Source organism: Oncorhynchus masou, chromosome 24 (genome assembly GCF_036934945.1).
Source record: "Oncorhynchus masou masou isolate Uvic2021 chromosome 24, UVic_Omas_1.1, whole genome shotgun sequence".
Classification (NCBI taxonomy): Eukaryota; Metazoa; Chordata; class Actinopteri; order Salmoniformes; family Salmonidae; genus Oncorhynchus; species Oncorhynchus masou.
In genome coordinates, this window is record NC_088235.1 from 78,064,788 (window position 1) to 78,083,479 (window position 18,692).

At 41.7% G+C, this 18,692-nt stretch overlaps 2 protein-coding genes across 3 annotated transcripts; one reads left to right on the plus strand and one right to left on the minus strand.

Moving 5' to 3' along the window:
- Positions 1 to 4,601: 4,601 nt before the first annotated feature.
- Positions 4,602 to 7,641, plus strand: LOC135512727 (ras-related protein Rab-11B-like). Its single transcript, XM_064935041.1, has 5 exons — positions 4,602 to 4,800; positions 6,100 to 6,295; positions 6,470 to 6,663; positions 6,764 to 6,844; positions 6,972 to 7,641. Exons 1-5 carry the CDS (start codon positions 4,761 to 4,763, stop codon positions 7,112 to 7,114), a joined length of 654 nt encoding a protein of 217 aa, XP_064791113.1. The 5' UTR covers positions 4,602 to 4,760; the 3' UTR covers positions 7,115 to 7,641.
- A 5,041-nt stretch (positions 7,642 to 12,682) lies between these two features.
- LOC135512728 (E3 ubiquitin-protein ligase MARCHF2) lies at positions 12,683 to 17,818 on the minus strand. Of its 2 annotated transcripts, XM_064935043.1 has the most exons (6): positions 17,660 to 17,818; positions 16,035 to 16,287; positions 15,579 to 15,774; positions 14,792 to 15,001; positions 14,085 to 14,251; positions 12,683 to 13,654 (listed from the first exon to the last, which is right to left on the minus strand). In XM_064935043.1, the coding sequence occupies exons 2-5, from the start codon at positions 16,208 to 16,210 to the stop codon at positions 14,093 to 14,095; spliced, it is 741 nt and encodes a 246-aa protein (XP_064791115.1). In that variant the 5' UTR covers positions 16,211 to 16,287; positions 17,660 to 17,818; the 3' UTR covers positions 12,683 to 13,654; positions 14,085 to 14,092. The 2 variants fall into 2 exon arrangements, with proteins under 2 accessions (XP_064791115.1, XP_064791114.1); XM_064935042.1 differs by having other exon boundaries at positions 12,683 to 14,251.
- Between the last annotated feature and the right edge of the window lie 874 nt (positions 17,819 to 18,692).

The following is an 18,692-nucleotide window of genomic DNA, read 5'->3' on the forward strand; positions in this document are numbered from 1 at the left end:
TTATTGTAATCCTTTCTTAAAAATTTGACGAGGGTTGTTGATGTCAACCGTCTGTATTCAATGGAGAGAGAGGCTATGCTACTAGCCTCATGTCATGAACATGCATAGTTATCTCCAGACAACTCCAATATAAAGGAATAATGACCTGGGGCTGATTTTCATGGTTTGGTCTAGGCCCCTTAGATTCTAGACGATTCTGTGCTTCCAACTTCGTGGCAACAGTTTGGGGATGGCCCTTTCCTATTTCAACATGACAATGCACCCATGCACAAAGTGAGGTCCATACAGATATGGTTTGTCGAGATCGGTGTGGGACAGCCCTGACCTCAACCCCATCTAACTCCTTTGGTATGAATTGGAATGCCGACTACGAGCCAGGCCTAATCGACCAACATCAGTGCCCGACCTCACTAATGCTCTTGTGGCTGCATGGAAGCAAGTCCCCGGAGAAATGATCCAACATCTAGTGGAAAGCCTTCTCAGAAGAGTGGAGGCTGTTATAAGAGGGGGACCAACTCCATATTAATTCCCATGATTATTTAGAATGAGATTTTTGACGAGCAGGTGTCCACAAACATTTGGTCATGTAGTTACCTCAGTGATCACATTGCATACAGCTCCCCGTCCAGGCACTGTTGCTGTGCATTGCACTAACTAGCCTCCCTCGCTAGCATTATCAAATGATAACGTTACATAACCAGCAGTATCTAGACAATACATAATATGAGCTATGACCTAACTACGTTGTAATGAGGAGGCTAACGTAAGCGAGCCTACCTTGCTTTATCAAAAGATAGCTGCCTACATAACCAGCAATAACGTTATCTAACGTCATTAGCTAAGTTGCAGTGCATTCTGAAAGCATTCAGACCTCTTTACTTTTTCCATATTTTCTTACCTTACAGCCTTATTCTAAAATGGATTAAAAAAAATTTAAACTCATCAATCCACACACAATACCACATAATGCCACAGTGAAAACAGGATTTTAGACATTTTTGAGACTTTTTGAAAAGATCTGCGGAGAAGAATGGAAGAAACTCCCCAAATACAAGTGTGAAAAGCTTGTAGTGTCATACCCAAGAAGACCCAAGGCTGTAATCACTGCCAAAGGTGCTTCAAACAACGTACTGAGGTCTGAATATTTATGTAAATGTGATATTTCAGTTTTTTATTTTTAATACATTTGCAAAAAATGCCTCTTTTTTTTGTTGCTTTGTCATTATGGGGTATTGTGGGTAGATTGAGGGGGGGGAGAGATTTAATACATTTTAGAATAAGGCTGCAACCTAACAAAATGTGGAACAAGTCAAGGAGTTTAAACACTTTCCGAATGCACTGTATGCTTAGTTTAATACACTGAAAACAAACTTAAAGATACCAAAAACAATTTAGTCCAATCAATGTTGCTAAATCTCCTACTAGTCTATATACAATCTGATGCTGTCTGGAAAGAAACAGAATGACATGTTGCCAGCCCAGCATTTGATTAATTGATGCTAGAAAGCATTTTGCTTCCCGTGATCATTTTTTTAGCAAAATAATTAACCAATCAGCATTGAGCTGAGCTCAACTCTGGTTTGTCCTGGCGCAGCAAAACACTCCCCAAGGGAGGCCGGTTTGGATTTTACTTCACAGTAATCAAATCACATCCTAAGCTAAACGTCATTATTGTCAGACAAATGTGACTGTTTCTGGTCTGCTTGTGTTGATGTCCTGCAGTTGCTAGCTTGCTAAATCAGTCCTTTCCTAAGCCATGAATGAAGATGTGGATTTGGACTTGTGGTTTGGACTGAATTCTCTGTACAGGCCAATGATTGTGAAAGAGATTCTGATCTAACCATAAATTCCTATATTGTGCTACATGCCTGAGACGATTGAAGTCACGTGCACAAGTACAGTGAAATGTCTTTCTTGCTTGCTCTTTCCCAACAATGCAGTAATCAATATCAGTAGCAGTGGTGGAAATCGTACCCAATTGTCATAGTAAAAGTACCTTAATAGAAAATTAGTAAAAGTAAAAGTCATCCAGTAAAATACAACTTGAGTAAAAGTCTAAAAGTATTTGGTTTTAAATCTACCTAAGTATCAAAAGTAAATGTAATTGCTAAAATCTACCTAAGTATCAAAAGTAAATGTAATTGCTAAAATCTACCTAAGTGTCAAAAGTAAATGTAATTGCTAAAATCTACTTAAGTATCAAAAGTAAAAGTAGAAGTAGAAAATCAGGGAAAATGTATGTCATAAAAAGTACATTATTTTATTTAGGAATGCAGTGAAGTAAAAGCAAAAGACCTTAGTGACCACTGTTTTACAGCCTGTGTTCGTAATGGCTGCTCAGTGAAACGACCTGTCCCGATTTGTCATAGACGCTTGCTAAAAAACTTTAATGAGCAAGCCTTCCTTCATGAACTGGCCTCTGTAAAATGGTATAGAATCAGCTTGATTCCTCTGTCGAAGAAGCTTGGACATTCTTTTTTGAAATGTTCAATGGTATTGTTAACAAATACGCCCCCATAAATAAAATGAGAATTAAAAACAGGTTCCGCCCCTGGTTCGACCGTGACCTTGCAGAGTTAATACATCTCAAGAATTGCATTTGACGAAAGGCTTGGCACACGCATACTCAGACCATTCCATTCTTGCGGGCCGCCTAAGGAACTACCTCTCTCAAAGAGTGCAGTCTATGAAGTCAGAAAATCTCCTGTCTCAGCCACTGCTCAATCCTAGGCCACACACTCTTCTCAATTTACATTAACAACACAGCTCAGGCAGTAGAAAGCTCTCTCATCCATTTATATGCAGATGATACAGTCTTATACTCAGCTGGCCCCTCCATGGATTTTTGTGTTAAATTCTCTTCTACAACAAAGCTTTCTTAGTGTCCAACAAGCTTTCTTTACCCTTAACCTTGTTATGAACACCTCCAAAACAAAGGTAATGTGGTTTGGTAAGAAGAATGCCCTTCTTCCCACAGGTGTTATTACTACCTCTGAGGGTTAAGAGCTTGAGGTAGTCACCACATACAAGTACTCGGGAGTATGGCTATACGGTGCACTGTCCTTCTCTAAGTACATATCCAAGCTGCAGGCTAAAGATAAATCTAGACTTGGTTTCCTCTATCATAATTGCTCCTCTTTCACCCCAGCTGCCAAACTAACCCTGATTCAGATGACCATCCTACCCATGCTTACCGATTACCGAGACATAATTTATAGATCGGCAGGTGAGTGTGCTCTCGAGCGTCTAGATGTTCTTTACCATTTGGCCATCAGATTTGCCACCAATGCTCCTTATAGGACACATCACTGCACTCCTCTGTAAACTGGTCATCTCTGAATATCCATCTCAAAACCCACTGGTTGATGCTTATTTATAAAACCCTCTTAGGCCTCACTCCTTTCTATCTGAGATATCTACTGCAGCCCTCATCCTCCACATACAACACCCGTTCTGCCAGTCACATTCTGTTAAAGGTCCCCAAAGCACACACATCCCTGGGTCTCTCCTCTTTTCAGTTCGCTGCAGCTAGCAACTGGAACGAGCTGCAAGAAACACTCAAACTGGACAGTTTTATCTCAGTCTCTTCATTCAAACACTCAACCATGGACACTCTTACTGACAGTTGTGGCTGCTTTGTATGATGTATTGTTGGCTCTACCTTCTTGACCATTGTGCTGTTGTCTTTGCCCAACAATGTTTGTACCATGTTTTTGTGCTGCTACCATGTTGTGTTGCTACCATGCTGTGTTGCTGCCTTGTTATGTTGTTATCTTAGGTCTCTCTTTATGTATTGTTGTGTCTCTATTGTTGTGATGTGTGTTTTGTCCTAAATGTATATTGTATTTTTTTTTCAATCCCAGGCAGGTATCCTTTTGCCTTTTGGTAGGCCGTTATTGTAAATAACAATTTGTTCTTATCTGACTTGCCTAGTTAAATAAAAAAATATATTTAAAAAATAGGGTTAAAGGGAATAGTGTGTCCCCACAAGGTTAGTTATACGTGAGTGTGTGTGTGTGTGTGAGTGCATAGAGTGAGTGTGCATAGAAGGGTCAATGCAGATAGTCATTGTATCCATTTTGTTAGCTATTTAGCAGTCTTATGGCTTTGGGATAGAAGCTGTTAGATGGTTGTTGGTGTCAGACTTGATGCTCCGGTACAGCTTGCCGTTCATAAGCGAGGGTGAACAGTCGATGGCTTGAGTGGGCCAATCTTTCACACAGCCTGATATAGAGGTCCTGGATGGCAGGGAGCTCGGCCCCAGTAATGTACTAGGCTGTCCGTACCACCCTCTGTAGCGCCATGCGATCGAGACCAGTGCAGTTGCCATAATAAGTAATGCTGCAGCCAGTCAAGATGCTCTCAATGGTGCAGCTGTAGAACTTCTTAAGGATTTGAGGAGACCCTTGATAAAGTATAATTTGACAGGAGTCATCAGATTAAAAAAGAAGCCTCATTCTTAACCACCAACTGTAGATATTATCACTGATATAGCCTAGCTATGTAGGCCTATTACTACTGTAATGGAATGCCATGAACATTGTAGTACAGTTTACATTGGCGCCAGTGAACTCCTCCCCTTCTGCAGAGCCAGGAAGATCTCCTCTTCCTGCGTTCGGTTGGAGACTGACAGCCAAGGCATTGTCTCGCTCATTGGATTACAGGGGAAAAAAGGGACGAGCAAACACTACAATCAACAGCTGAAACGCTAGACCAGGAATATATCGCAATTAAATTGGAATCAAGACGATTTTAAAGACATGGGTAACAGAGATGATGAGTACGATTTCTTGTTCAAAGGTAAACTAACTGTCATCCATTTCTACCCACCTAGCTGTAGCTAGCTGCCTTTTGTGGTAGCTACAACATATAATTTGTCTGATTTTGTCAATTACGTAGGTGCGGTTAGAGGTAGCACCCACAATGTATTTTATTATAATAGATAGATTTAGCAAGCCTCCATCTGATCTGGTGGCTTGCTAATTCTTAGTTTGTCGCATTGTGTTGACAAATGCACATCTCTAACTTGTCTAACGACAGAGGTTTTCTCAGGTCTCGTTCCTTTATAACACCATCATCATACTCAAAGGTGCTGGCCAGCAACATGCAGATTTCTAAAAATACAAATCATAGCTAGGATTCTTTTCACAAAGTGTACCAAAGGTCAAACCTGAAATGGGTGATTCATTAAGTCATTGCAATTTTTTATTCGTTGTATATGTAACTTATAGGTAATACCCTTACAGAATATGCCTAATAGAAATACTGTTATATTTGTTCATCCCATAAACAGTTTGCTTACATTATAATGTGACTGACAGTATGCGATGAAGCTGAACATGACCATCCCTGATAACAGACTGCCCATTTAATTGTATCAGACAAGAATGGGATAATGAGCAGGAAGGAAGTCCCCGGCACAAGAAACCACATTTGTCAAAATCTTACAGATACCCATTTATTACCCTACTGATGAGTTCCTGTTAGATGTTTCAATCCCACAGAAGCACACCACATCCGTTATCAATCTAGTGTAGTATACAGCAATATTCAAAATGATACATTCCAAATGACACTTAAAACATGATAATATGAAAGGGACAGAGTGAGAACAGAGGATTTCCAACTGATTCGGTGGGCGAATCACTGGAGAAGACAGGAAAGGGAGAGAGGCCCCTCTGAAAGTGTCAACTCAGGTTTCCCAGTAGGAACAGGTTCTCAGCTTCCTGCAACATGACTTCAGAAGGACAAAGTTCACAACGTTTTCCTCCACTAAAGAGACAGAGCAGCGCTTTATACTCATTTAACCACTTTCTTTCTGTTAAGAATGCTTTTCTGTTGTTTTCGTCATCTTGGCAAGGCCATGCAAACAGCAATATTCAATCAATGAACATATTGTCTTTCCAAAGCATTCAAAGAAGTCAGACATGCACAGATCTATTTGATTATGACCATTTTCCTAAGTAATCCACTTGGCCTACATGGTTTTGGTTATTGGTTTACTGTATATGATCTGTTATGTGGTCTAACATTTTCCACTGTACTGAACATACAGCAGCAGCCTGTCATTGCGGTATTAAATGTGTGTTTTGTTGCCAGTGGTGCTGATCGGAGACTCTGGTGTGGGGAAGAGTAACCTACTGTCCCGTTTCACACGGAATGAGTTCAACCTGGAGAGCAAAAGCACCATCGGTGTGGAATTCGCCACCCGCAGCATCCAGGTGGACGGCAAGATGATAAAGGCCCAGATCTGGGATACAGCTGGACAGGAGCGCTACAGAGCCATCACCTCAGCGTGAGTGGAGGAGGGAGCTCACTGCTCAATAATATTAAGGACGCTCGTCTTGCTGTAACCTGCCCTTTATGGAACTAGCATATTTTGATAGAGAAAGATTTCACAGAATGTTTTCAGTACTATCTTAGTCTCACAACCTATGACCTCCTATCCTCCCTGCTCTGTTCCAATCAGGTACTACCGGGGGGCGGTGGGGGCTCTCCTAGTGTACGACATTGCCAAGCATCTAACCTATGAAAACGTGGAGCGCTGGCTGAAGGAGCTGAGGGATCACGCTGATAACAACATCGTCATCATGCTGGTGGGCAACAAGAGTGACCTGCGCCACCTCAGGGCAGTGCCCACAGACGAGGCTCGCGCCTTCGCAGGTAAACTACAAAAACACTAGAGTAGATGACAGCTCACTCTGGGGACAAAGAAGACACCCCTGTTTGTCTCAACTCAATCTTTTCTCTTTTTCTCCCTCAGAAAAGAATACGCTATCATTTATTGAGACCTCAGCTTTGGACTCCACTAATGTAGAAGAGGCGTTCAAGAACATCCTCACAGGTAATGGGCAGGGGCCACTACACAAAGCTATTTACATTAGTTAGTTTCAAGTCAAATTGTTTGATTTCTTACACATGAATGGCATATTTAATAATGAGTAACTGATTTATTTGTATTTTCTCCACAGAAATCCACCGAATCGTATCACAGAAGCAGATAGCTGACAGATCAGCACATGACGAGTCTCCAGGCAACAATGTAGTGGACATCAGTGTCCCCCCCACCACCGATGGGCAGAAAAACAAACTACCGTGCTGCCAAAGCCTGTGACCCTCAGCGCTCCTCAGACCCCCTTTCCCCACCCCCCTCCACTTCCACCATCACACTGTCTTATCCTGTACCGCCCATTCTGTCTTTGTTACCATATGTGGCGACGCCCTACTCCCCCTCCCTGTATACAAAACGTACTTTTTATTACTTGTGAACTCACATATGCTCTTCTGCCATTATTGTGAAACTTTAAAAAGCCTTCCTGTCACTTTTTCAGTTATTAATGGGTTCAACATTGAGGTTCCTGCAGTGTAGCAACAGGACAGTTGTCTGTGAAATGGGATGAGCTGGATTTGAAGTGCTGTAGTGTTTTGGACTCTTGACTTGAACAATGACCACTAGATGGTGCTGTGTATATAGCCACTCACAGTTTCTTTTGAATAAGGCAGTATTATTTCATTGGTATATGCATTTCGTCCAGAAAAGACCTTCATTGTATATTTATTCAAATGTATTTGTCTCACCTTTTCATTGTTTTCTTTTCAATAAGCACTGTAAGACTTTACAATAAACTTAATGACAAAGTAGTACGTAAGTCATTCATTTATCTTTAACATGTGCAACCCTTATCAGTGCGCTGTACAGTACTGGAATTCAAAATGCTCAACTTCAGATGTATGTGGGTAGACTATGTGAGCTGTCTTGTCCTGTGTGTCTGTCTGTCCTTATGGAGGCAGGGGTCTACAGGAGGTTGTTTCTGTTTCCTCTAGGCCCAGTCATGTTCCTCTGATTTAGGACAGCTCCACACCCCATTAGAGATATCCCAGCGGTGTCAAGTGGTGTCAATATAAAAATAATAGACCCGCGTCTATTCTAAGCCCCTTATAGGCCTATCTGCCAGACATTGCATGGGAGGGAGATCCAGGAACTAACTGTTCACAGTGATTCAATTCAACATTTCATCAGTTGTTGACCTCTGTGTAAGCCAGTAGTGGAAAACAGAATTGAATTATTGAATGACTTGACCCTCTCATCGTTGGCGGTCTATTTTAGGAGGATGGATTAGAAAAGAGCCTTAGATGGAGATTAGTTTAATATACTGAACAAAAATATAAAATGCAACGTGCAACAATTTCAATCATTTTATTATGTTACATATCATATAAGGAAATCAGTCAATTGAAATAAATTCATTAGGCCCTAATCTATGGTTTTCACATGACTGGGCATGAGAGCAGCCATGGATGAGCCTGGGAGGGCATACGCCCAAGCCAAGCCAATCAGAATTTGTTTTCCCCCACAAAAGTGCCTTATTACAGACAGAAATACTCCTGTTTTTTATTTAACCTTTATTTAACCAGGTAGGCTAGTTGAGAAATATTTCATTAGCTGTCTGGGTGGCTGGTCTCAGATGATCCCGCAGGTGAAGAAGCCGGATGTGGATGTCCTTGGCTGACGTAGCTGAACGTGGTCTACGATTGTAAGGCCGGTTGGACATACTGCCAAATTCTCTAAAATGACGTTGGAGGCGGCTTATGGTAGAGAAATTAACATTAAATTCTGACAACAGCTTTGGTGGACATTCCTGTAGTCCGCATGCCAATTGCATGCTCCCTCAAAACTTGAGACATCTGCGTTGTGTGACAAAACTGCACATTTTAGAGTGGCCGTTTATTGTTCCCAGCACAAGTTGCACCTACATAATGATGCTGTTTAATCAGCTTCTTGATATGCCACACCTGTCAGGTGGATCAATTATCTTGGCAAAGGAGAAATGCTTTTTGTGCATTTGGAACATTTTAGGGATTTTGTATTTCAGTTCATGAAACCAACACTTTACATGTTTATATTTCTGTTCAGTGTAAGTTTAGAATGTAACTAGTAAGTGAACAAACTTTAACACATGACATGGGACATTTTGTTGATATGTTGACCCTCTTGTTGAACTGAGATTGACTGGAAACCAGAGCACTGGATACCAAACAAATTCTACATTTTCCATGTGAACAAAAAGTGCAAAACCCCTATCAAGAGTAATGTGACCTAGGATAGTCCACACAATATTTGCATGAATGTGATCAAGGAAGTTGACAGTTCAACCAACATTTTGCAAACAATTCCATTTGACTGAATGTGTTAACTGATGCAGATAACCGTAAAGTCGGAAATAACATCAAATAAGAGGCCTGTGTAGTACATGCAAGTGTCCACATCATTAAGAAGACAAAGGAGTCATTGATGTTTATCCATTCTGTTGCTTCATTTTTAAATTTGCTTTGCACACTTTTCTTGGCTGATTGCAAGCACCAACATATTGGTGAAGACATCTTTCTTTTTTACATTGCACAACATAAACATGTTTTGAAATACTATAGTGTAATAAGATTAATACAACTCCTGTGCTTAATGAATAATTGAAACAAAATTACAAATGATACACATGAATATATTAAAAACTGTGGTAAAATGAACACGAGATTAAAACATTAACAAGTCTACAAAGCTGGTATGTTGCTCCTTCTACATACGAGCATGACAATGCCCTGGACCCTTGGTTTCATCTTCAAATCAAAAATGAAATCAGAGGAGCAATATCCAAAACACCAGAAACTGGGAAAATTGTACAATATCAGTAACACTTTTAAATCCCTTTCAAAGTCTGTTTTGGGAGATGATAAACAACCTCACTGTATTCATTTCCATTATAGTTTTGTGAAAGTGCCGTTTGATATACTGGTATAAAACACAAGAATCAATGCTTCTTTGGAGAGAAGGAACTGTTTGAATTAGCGGTTGTAACACTGGAGTTTAATGTCTGTGGGAATATTGTAGGCAACTCAAGACTCGCATAGAAAAATCCAACATCCTATCGTGACCTTCTCAGCCTGCACAAGTGAGCGAACTGCTATGATCCTTCACATGCACTTACTTCTACATTATATTTCTGCTTTCATTGCGTATTGTTAAGGTTATAGGTAAGAATTGCATTGTAAAGTGATCAAATTGCACACTTGCTGTAACTACACCCTACATTGCAAAGTCTCCATAGCTCCCAACACGTCAGCTGGAGGCGAACTCACCAATTAGAGACAGCATGTGACACGGGCAGTGGCCCATCGCTGACGACACAGATAAGAACTCTCCACCCTGAAAGATCCTCAACACGGTTCCACCCCACCACACACACACAGGAAAATAACCTCATACTAAGCTCTAGTATTACTATTGCACAACGTTATCTACCCTTTAACACCAGATGAGGATTCCTTCAGAGTGACAATCGCCACTTCACAACAACAAAAACATTTCTATTTTCAGAATGGGTCTCCCAACAGAACACTACACGGAACTGAACTGGGATGACTAGTGTCCGTCTATGCTGAGGATGACTTCTTACTTTGTTTACTGTAGATCACCATTTTCCCCCCAAGTTTAATCTGATTTTCAGAATGCCACTCCCACAACCGGGTTCTTACAGCTGCATAAATAAACCTTTCCAGTGCATAGCTGTTCCACCGCAAAGCCCTTCAGGTGATCAACCCTCCAGTACCGGAAGAGTTGCCCCTACAGATGAGCAATAGATAGGAGCATGATTGCTATGAAGGGGGTTGAAACAAATTCAACTATCATAGAAAATACAAAAGAGTGACAGATCTAGGCCTAGGTTTTTGGCTTCTGTGCACCATAACGTGAGCTTCCCCTACTGAGGAGGATATTTGCATTAATCCTCCTCTCTTTAGGCCTGTTAACAGCTTTTAAGATTCAGGGTCAATACTTGAATGGTCAACCAAGGACACTATGATTAACAATACATACAAATACATATAGAAATATGTGGAAATTAAGCTTCTCTAAGACAGAGGGACGTCTGAAAGGACCATACAGTGTACAGGGAAGAAATCAAATGCACAAAACCCACACAAATACCTATGCTGTTTTTGCACATCTCTCTCTCATCCAGAGGTCACCTCATATATTTTAAAGCTGTAGTAGATTGAGAACAACAAAACCCATAACAGTCTAGAACCAGACACTGGGTTCTACTGTCAAGGTACAGTCTGTAGGTACAGTGCCTTGCGAAAGTATTCGGCCCCTTGAACTTTGCGACCTTTTGCCACATTTCAGGCTTCAAACATAAAGATATAAAACTGTATTTTTTTGTGAAGAATCAACAACAAGTGGGACACAATCATGAAGTGGAACGACATTTATTGGATATTTCAAACTTTTTTAACAAATCAAAAACTGAAAAATTGGGCGTGCAAAATTATTCAGCCCCCTTAAGTAAATACTTTGAAGCGCCACCTTTTGCTGCGATTACAGCTGTAAGTCGCTTGGGGTATGTCTATCAGTTTTGCACATCGAGAGACTGAAATTTTTTCCCATTCCTCCTTGCAAAACAGCTCGAGCTCAGTGAGGTTGGATGGAGAGCATTTGTGAACAGCAGTTTTCAGTTCTTTCCACAGATTCTCGATTGGATTCAGGTCTGGACTTTGACTTGGCCATTCTAACACCTGGATATGTTTATTTTTGAACCATTCCATTGTAGATTTTGCTTTATGTTTTGGATCATTGTCTTGTTGGAAGACAAATCTCCGTCCCAGTCTCAGGTCTTTTGCAGACTCCATCAGGTTTTCTTCCAGAATGGTCCTGTATTTGGCTCCATCCATCTTCCCATCAATTTTAACCATCTTCCCTGTCCCTGCTGAAGTAAAGCAGGCCCAAACCATGATGCTGCCACCACCATGTTTGACAGTGGGTATGGTGTGTTCAGGGTGATGAGCTGTGTTGCTTTTACGCCAAACATAACGTTTTGCATTGTTGCCAAAAAGTTCAATTTTGGTTTCATCTGACCAGAGCACCTTCTTCCACATGTTTGGTGTGTCTCCCAGGTAGCTTGTGGCAAACTTTAAACGACACTTTTTATGGATATCTTTAAGAAATGGCTTTCTTCTTGCCACTCTTCCATAAAGGCCAGATTTGTGCAATATAAGACTGATTGTTGTACTATGGACAGAGTCTCCCACCTCAGCTGTAGATCTCTGCAGTTCATCCAGAGTGATCATGGGCCTCTTGGCTGCATCTCTGATCAGTCTTCTCCTTGTATGAGCTGAAAGTTTAGAGGGACGGCCAGGTCTTGGTAGATTTGCAGTGGTCTGATACTCCTTCCATTTCAATATTATCGCTTGCACAGTGCTCCTTGGGATGTTTAAAGCTTGGGAAATCTTTTTGTATCCAAATCCGGCTTTAAACTTCTTGACAACAGTATCTCGGACCTGCCTGGTGTGTTCCTTGTTCTTCATGATGCTCTCTGCGCTTTTAACGGACCTCTGAGACTATCACAGTGCAGGTGCATTTATACGGAGACTTGATTACACACAGGTGGATTGTATTTATCATCATTAGTCATTTAGGTCAACATTGGATCATTCCAGAAGTTCAGTGAGGATCTCTGAGAGAGTTTGCTGCACTGAAAGTAAAGGGGCTGAATAATTTTGCACGCCCAATTTTTCAGTTTTTGATTTGTTAAAAAAGTTTGAAATATCCAATAAATGTCGTTCCACTTCATGATTGTGTCCCACTTGTTGTTGATTCTTCACAAAAAAATACAGTTTTATATCTTTATGTTTGAAGCCTGAAATGTGGCAAAAGGTCGCAAAGTTCAAGGGGGCCGAATACTTTCGCAAGGCACTGTACGTCTGAGTGTAGGCGTCAGAGTCTGGTCAACTGCATATCGGAGGGAATACAACTTCCACAAAACCCGAAGTAACATCAACCAACCAATCTACGCTCTTTCTGGATGCGATTACTAGCTATTGTTAAGTGACTACACAAAAAGAAAAACACACCAATACAAAAAAAACACTAACTAAAAGATTTACATTGGAATCTCGTCATAGGAGAGCAATGTACTGTTGATTTCCTGTAAGTCTGACCTTGACCATGCGATACTGGAAAGGTAAGCCTTACTTTCCCTCAACCACAAAAAGTTTGAACTTCATGTTTGTGGAATACACATTTCCATAAAGGCTTTTCATCATCAGTGGCATCTAGACCTACTGTACATAGATCAGCTCACTCTATTTGCACAGTTTTTTCGATTAAGTGCTGATAGTATGAGACCTCTACACTCCCAGGGAGGAAACCTTGACCAACATACAAACTAGCAACACTAAATCAAAGGAAGCTCGACCAACTGATCTTTCAATCCCCCAATGTAAACCCCCCCCCCCCAAACAAAAAATAAAAAAATAAACAGTGCATCACATGCATGCAAAACTGTGCGTGTTGGGAGCAGTCTCCTCACATACTGCGAGAACAACCGCATCCACGGTGTTTTATTGCACAATCTCCACGAACAACATTCCTGCTCACACCAAGGGAAAAACAGATGGGAGGTAAATTGAAGGGAGTCAACTGAATTGCGTATTAAAATGGCATGAGCATATATAATCCCCCAGTGGAATAGACTGTGGCTGGTGAACCGGAGTCAAAACTTCTCACTTCTGCACTCAGTGGTTAGGGAATCAACTGCTGGATGAATCGCCTTAGATCAGCATCAACGATCCATGCCTCACTTTTATAGTCGGATGTGGAGAACTGAAAATAAAGAGAGTAAATGTTCACTTAAACGCTAGGGTTTGGTTTTAAAGCTTCAGCAGCCATCTCCACTGAGCATCAGTCCAATCCTTTCTCATCTTCTTGCAGGGCCCAGTGGAGTACCCTCCAATCAACTGCCCATTTCCAAACCTTCACAAAACATTATACTGCACGGTACTCATTGACCTCTATCATAATGCTTTCATTACCTGATCAATATAGAAAAACACCAGTAGAGGCTATGACACGACTAAGTTAAAAAGAGAGGTGTAAAATTAAATGCTGATGATGATAGACGTGGTTAAAAAAGGATTTAAACAGAAAAATAAAAAAAATCTGCATCCACAAGTGCTTGGGCTCTGGTTGGAGACTTGTTTTTTTTGCCACATCTCCAGCACACGAAGAAGAACCCCAACATCAATTTTCCCACCTTTGACCTCATACTATGGTCTCGTCAGCCGACTTTTTCAGCAGCTTCGTGGAGAGCAAGGAATGCTGGCTAGAATGCCCACCCTTCGCGTCTGGAAGGAGCAGGCGTACTTTCTGGTTGGTTCGTCTCCACTCAGAGTAGAGCTGACAGTGGTAGCGGAATGATACCTGCAGGGGAGAAGGGGTTTGAAGAGGAGACAAGGGGTTTGAGGAGGAGACAAGGGGTTTGAGGAGGAGACAAGGGGGTTGAGGAGGAGACAAGGGGGTTGAGGAGGAGACAAGGGGGTTGAGGAGGAGACAAGGGGGTTGAGGAGGAGAGAAGGGGGTTGAGGAGGAGAGAATATTGATGCTCCTCCAAAGCTAAAAACAAACAGACTGGCACGCTAAAGGTTTGAGAACTGCTGCCCAAGCACATTCATGAGTTGAAACACATTACAACTGGTAAATACAAAACAGACTCGATCAAAGTCCATTTCTGTCTTGTAAAGCAAAGTCTTTTAAGACGCAACAGGCATGACAAAAGACTCATAAAAACAAATCATTCCGCATCAAATTTAAGTGGGACTGTCGTGGACGGTCTTGTTGTTCCACTAAGTATTTAAAGTGTGATTAGTCAAATACAGGCTAAAGTTTCCCAACCATGATATAGCATGCTGAGACGTTGAGCTAAGGTCAGTTCTAGCTGGTCCTAGATGTGGGCCTACTTACCAGAGTCCAGAGGACGTAAATGGTGAAGAGGGCGATGGTGAGGGCGATGAGGCCCACGGCCTCCAGTCTGCTGTTGAAGTGCAGGTGGTCCTGAGCTCCCCTCAGACACAGCCAGCCAGAGATGGCTGCCAGGGGCGTGATGAACAGGAAGCACAGCATGTCACAGAACAACGTGCGCTTCTCGTTCCGAGGGCCCGGGTCCCGCATCCACTGTAAAGACAGAAGAGAGGGGAGAGAAGAAAGAGAAAGAAATGAAATGTACTGAGCATGCACTACAGGCCCAACATGGTCACTGGAGGACCCACGCTGCTTTTTCTTCAGGGTTTGGTTTATTGAGATACCCATTAGTAGATGAATGGCTAAACTTCCTGGGTTCAAACATCATTCATTACACAAACACTTAATGACACATTACAATAAATAAATATCAACAATCCCTAATCCCTCCCTAACTAGATTTCCGTTGACATATTCAGGATTTAATACGCATGAGTAATACACAACTAAGTCAAACTAAGCCAACATTGCTTCATGTTGTTGACCCATGAGCAAGGCCCAAAATTCTATATCAACACAGAAGTATTGCAGCTACAAGCACAATGTTTCCATTGAATAATCTATGCAAGCAGAAAGAGACAAAGAAGAGTGAATCATTCTCATGTGTTTTGACACAGCATAAGCAGAACCACACACACACTGCAGACAGAGGAATGCTGACAAAGGCAAAAGCAAGCAGCAGTCACACACACACACACACACACACGCTAAAGGCATTGACCTTTGTTACCTCTGTGAGGGACCTGGGTTTCCGCTCAATTGTGAACTCTGTGTGGCACAGCTCACAGTAACTGGTGTTGGAGGAGGAGAGCCACTTCTCCAGGCAGCTCTTGTGCACTGTGCCCAGAGTCCCTGTGCAGTCGCAGGGGGACAGGAGGCCCTCGCTGTTGGCCCCCTCATGGCAGATCCGGCAGATTGGCCCATCGCTGGAGGAAACAGAAAGGTCCTGAACAGGATACTTAGACTGGGTATACTTACTACAGCCTGCCGAATATTACTTGGGCTAACATAACATTTCAGGCTTAACAGCTAAACAAATTCTGTGAGACATCTTTCCGGGCACATACTCCCAAACAATCTCTCGAGTTCCAGATATGACTAGGATTACTACTATAACAGCCTGTTATAAAAGCCCTAAACATCTCATAAATGCTCAGCTCTGAAAGTGAGTTATCAGCCACAGTACCTCTGTGTGCTCACGGGTTTGATGACAGTGGAGAGCAGCCGTCCATCTTTAGCTGTGACCTGGGTGACATACTGTGATCTGCAGTTATCCGACTCCTCCATGCTTTTGGACAGGGCAGCGTTGCCAGTGCAGTCACACAGAGAGCCCGGGAGGTGGCAACACTCCCCTGTCGTCATGGTTACACCGTCCAGGGGGTCAGGTGTCAAGGGACTGATGAGGAACAGACTCAGCTCAGAGCAGTTAGGCCCAACAGCTGGAGAGTGATGAGAAGGAGTTAGAACCTCATTCACTTCATACAATACACTTCTAGTACTAGTTACATCACAGAGCTTATTATGAGACAAATAGTGAGATTTAAAATATAATATCATTTTCTTTGACCAACATTATTAGAACACTGAGCTGTATGAGGCCTAAATGATGACAACATGAAAAAGTATCTTCAAATGTTTTCACAACACTGAGAATTTATATTGTAGTAAATATTAGGGAATAAAATAAGGATATTCTTGTCTGAACTGTAGGCCTATTTGCCCCCAAAATGCAGAGTCCAGTTGAGCTAATTTGGCAAAACAACACAGCTACTTCTAAAATGCTATCTCTGTATGAGCACAAGGGAGTGACGGCCTCCTAGACATCCTCACCCAGATAACTGGCTACTCAGACACTGAATTCATATTCATTAATATATATATATGCATCTTACAGCTTCTAGGAAATATACTGACATGACCAAATTATAACTTTAGAAAGATAACCTTTGATCAAAGCCAAAGCATTCTTATTTGACCCTCAAAATACAATATAGACACCATTATCTATTCAGATATGTTTTTATTTAACCTTTATTTAACTAGGTGAGTCAGTTAAGAACAAATTCTTATTTTACAATGACGGCCTAACCCGGACAAACCCTCTCCTAATCTGGAGGACGCTGGGCCAATTGTGCGCCACCCTATGAGACTCCCAATCGTGATACAGCCAGGGATCGAACAAGGGTCTGTAGTGACGCCTCTAGCACAGAAATGCAGTGCATTAGATCGCTGCGCACACACTCCGGAGCCCTCAGATAGCAGAATATCAAAATATCAGGGGGTGGCTAGACATTCCCTGGTCTCTCCAAAATGACAGAGTATCATCAAGTCAACCAATCATTATGTGTTGTAACGTTAACGTTAGATATCAGGAAAACATATAATCTTGATTTGATGGTGATTAATCAATGTGGTTACTGCAAACATACATAGTTAGAACGCTAGCTAGCTACATCATGCTTGAAATGTCGAATCCCGACGAGAACACACACACGCAAATACAGACACAAAAACCCGACCGAAGGACACAGCTGGATAATTTGGCAACCAGCTGTGTTTCGCTCTAGCTACAGTAGCTAGTGCAGGAAAGAATAGCAACCATACTGATTGCTACATGACAATGGATTATGGCTTAATTGTGTTCTCAGTATCGTTAATTTATTAAGCTAATGAATTCTGCTAGGAAAACGGTCTCGTGAGCCAGCTAACTTTATTTTAGCTAACTATAGTAGCTATTTGTTAGCCGCTAATTTAGCTACTGTAACGTTACTAGCTCGCCAGCCGACAGAGACCGTAGAAAAAAATACTCACCGCGTTCCTTTTTTCATTTTAACAGCTGATATGTGGGGTTGTCAATGTATAAAATATTCCTCTATAGAAACTATCAATGTTGAGAATTGCTATATTTCCTTTCAGATATCTAGCTAGCTATGCCAGTTCTCGTCTATCTGTCAGACAACAGTAGCACAGAATTTCTAAACCCAGAGGCGCAACATCGCGAGACTACCGGGAACGCTTGCGAAACAGACCAAGCAGACACATGCTGGGGTTTGGGATTGGAGAAGTCAATGAGCTTGTTCGACATTGCAAGCGACAGCTGACTGACTGATCTACAAATCACTTTGCATCAAAAATAACTACTCATTAATATTTGTAGATCAGACAGTCAATCACAATTAACCCACAATGCATCATGGATTTGATGCTCTCGAACAAGGACAATATGTCCATGCGATCTGGGATCAGTTAAAATGTATTCCTTTAGTTCATTTTCCAAAAACCTAAAGGCACAACCTAGATTCGAGCCAATTTCTTAAAAGTTCTTGAACATGTTATTACTCCAAACTCGTGAAAGTGACAAACTGACACGTTTTCATTTTCGTCAAACACAACTTTATATTGAAGGAGTGCCTTTGATTTGACGGCATGCACATGCGCAGTTCGGCGCGAGACGGCGGTCAGACCCGATGAAGTGTATATGCGCATGCGCTTAGCTAGCCAAAGTCGCCATGACATCGACCTCAAGTGCGATCCGGGATTTCTATTGGAGAAGCAGTTTATGCCTCACTTCATTATTCGTCAGTGATCTTCATACTGTACGGTTTTTGACAGTAGCCTCCTTCACATACGGACGGCGTTTCCGATCAGCATAGCTAGTCATCTTTCTCGCCAACTGGATGTCCACGTTATTTTTTGTATGTTTGGCTGGCATTCAGCTCCGGATTGTTAGGATATAAACATTTTAAACCTAGAAACCAGATAGAAATTCAATATCTCACCCATTTGAATGTGAAATAAAATAGATTAAGTTACAGGTATTTTTCCATTGGGAAGAAAACCACCT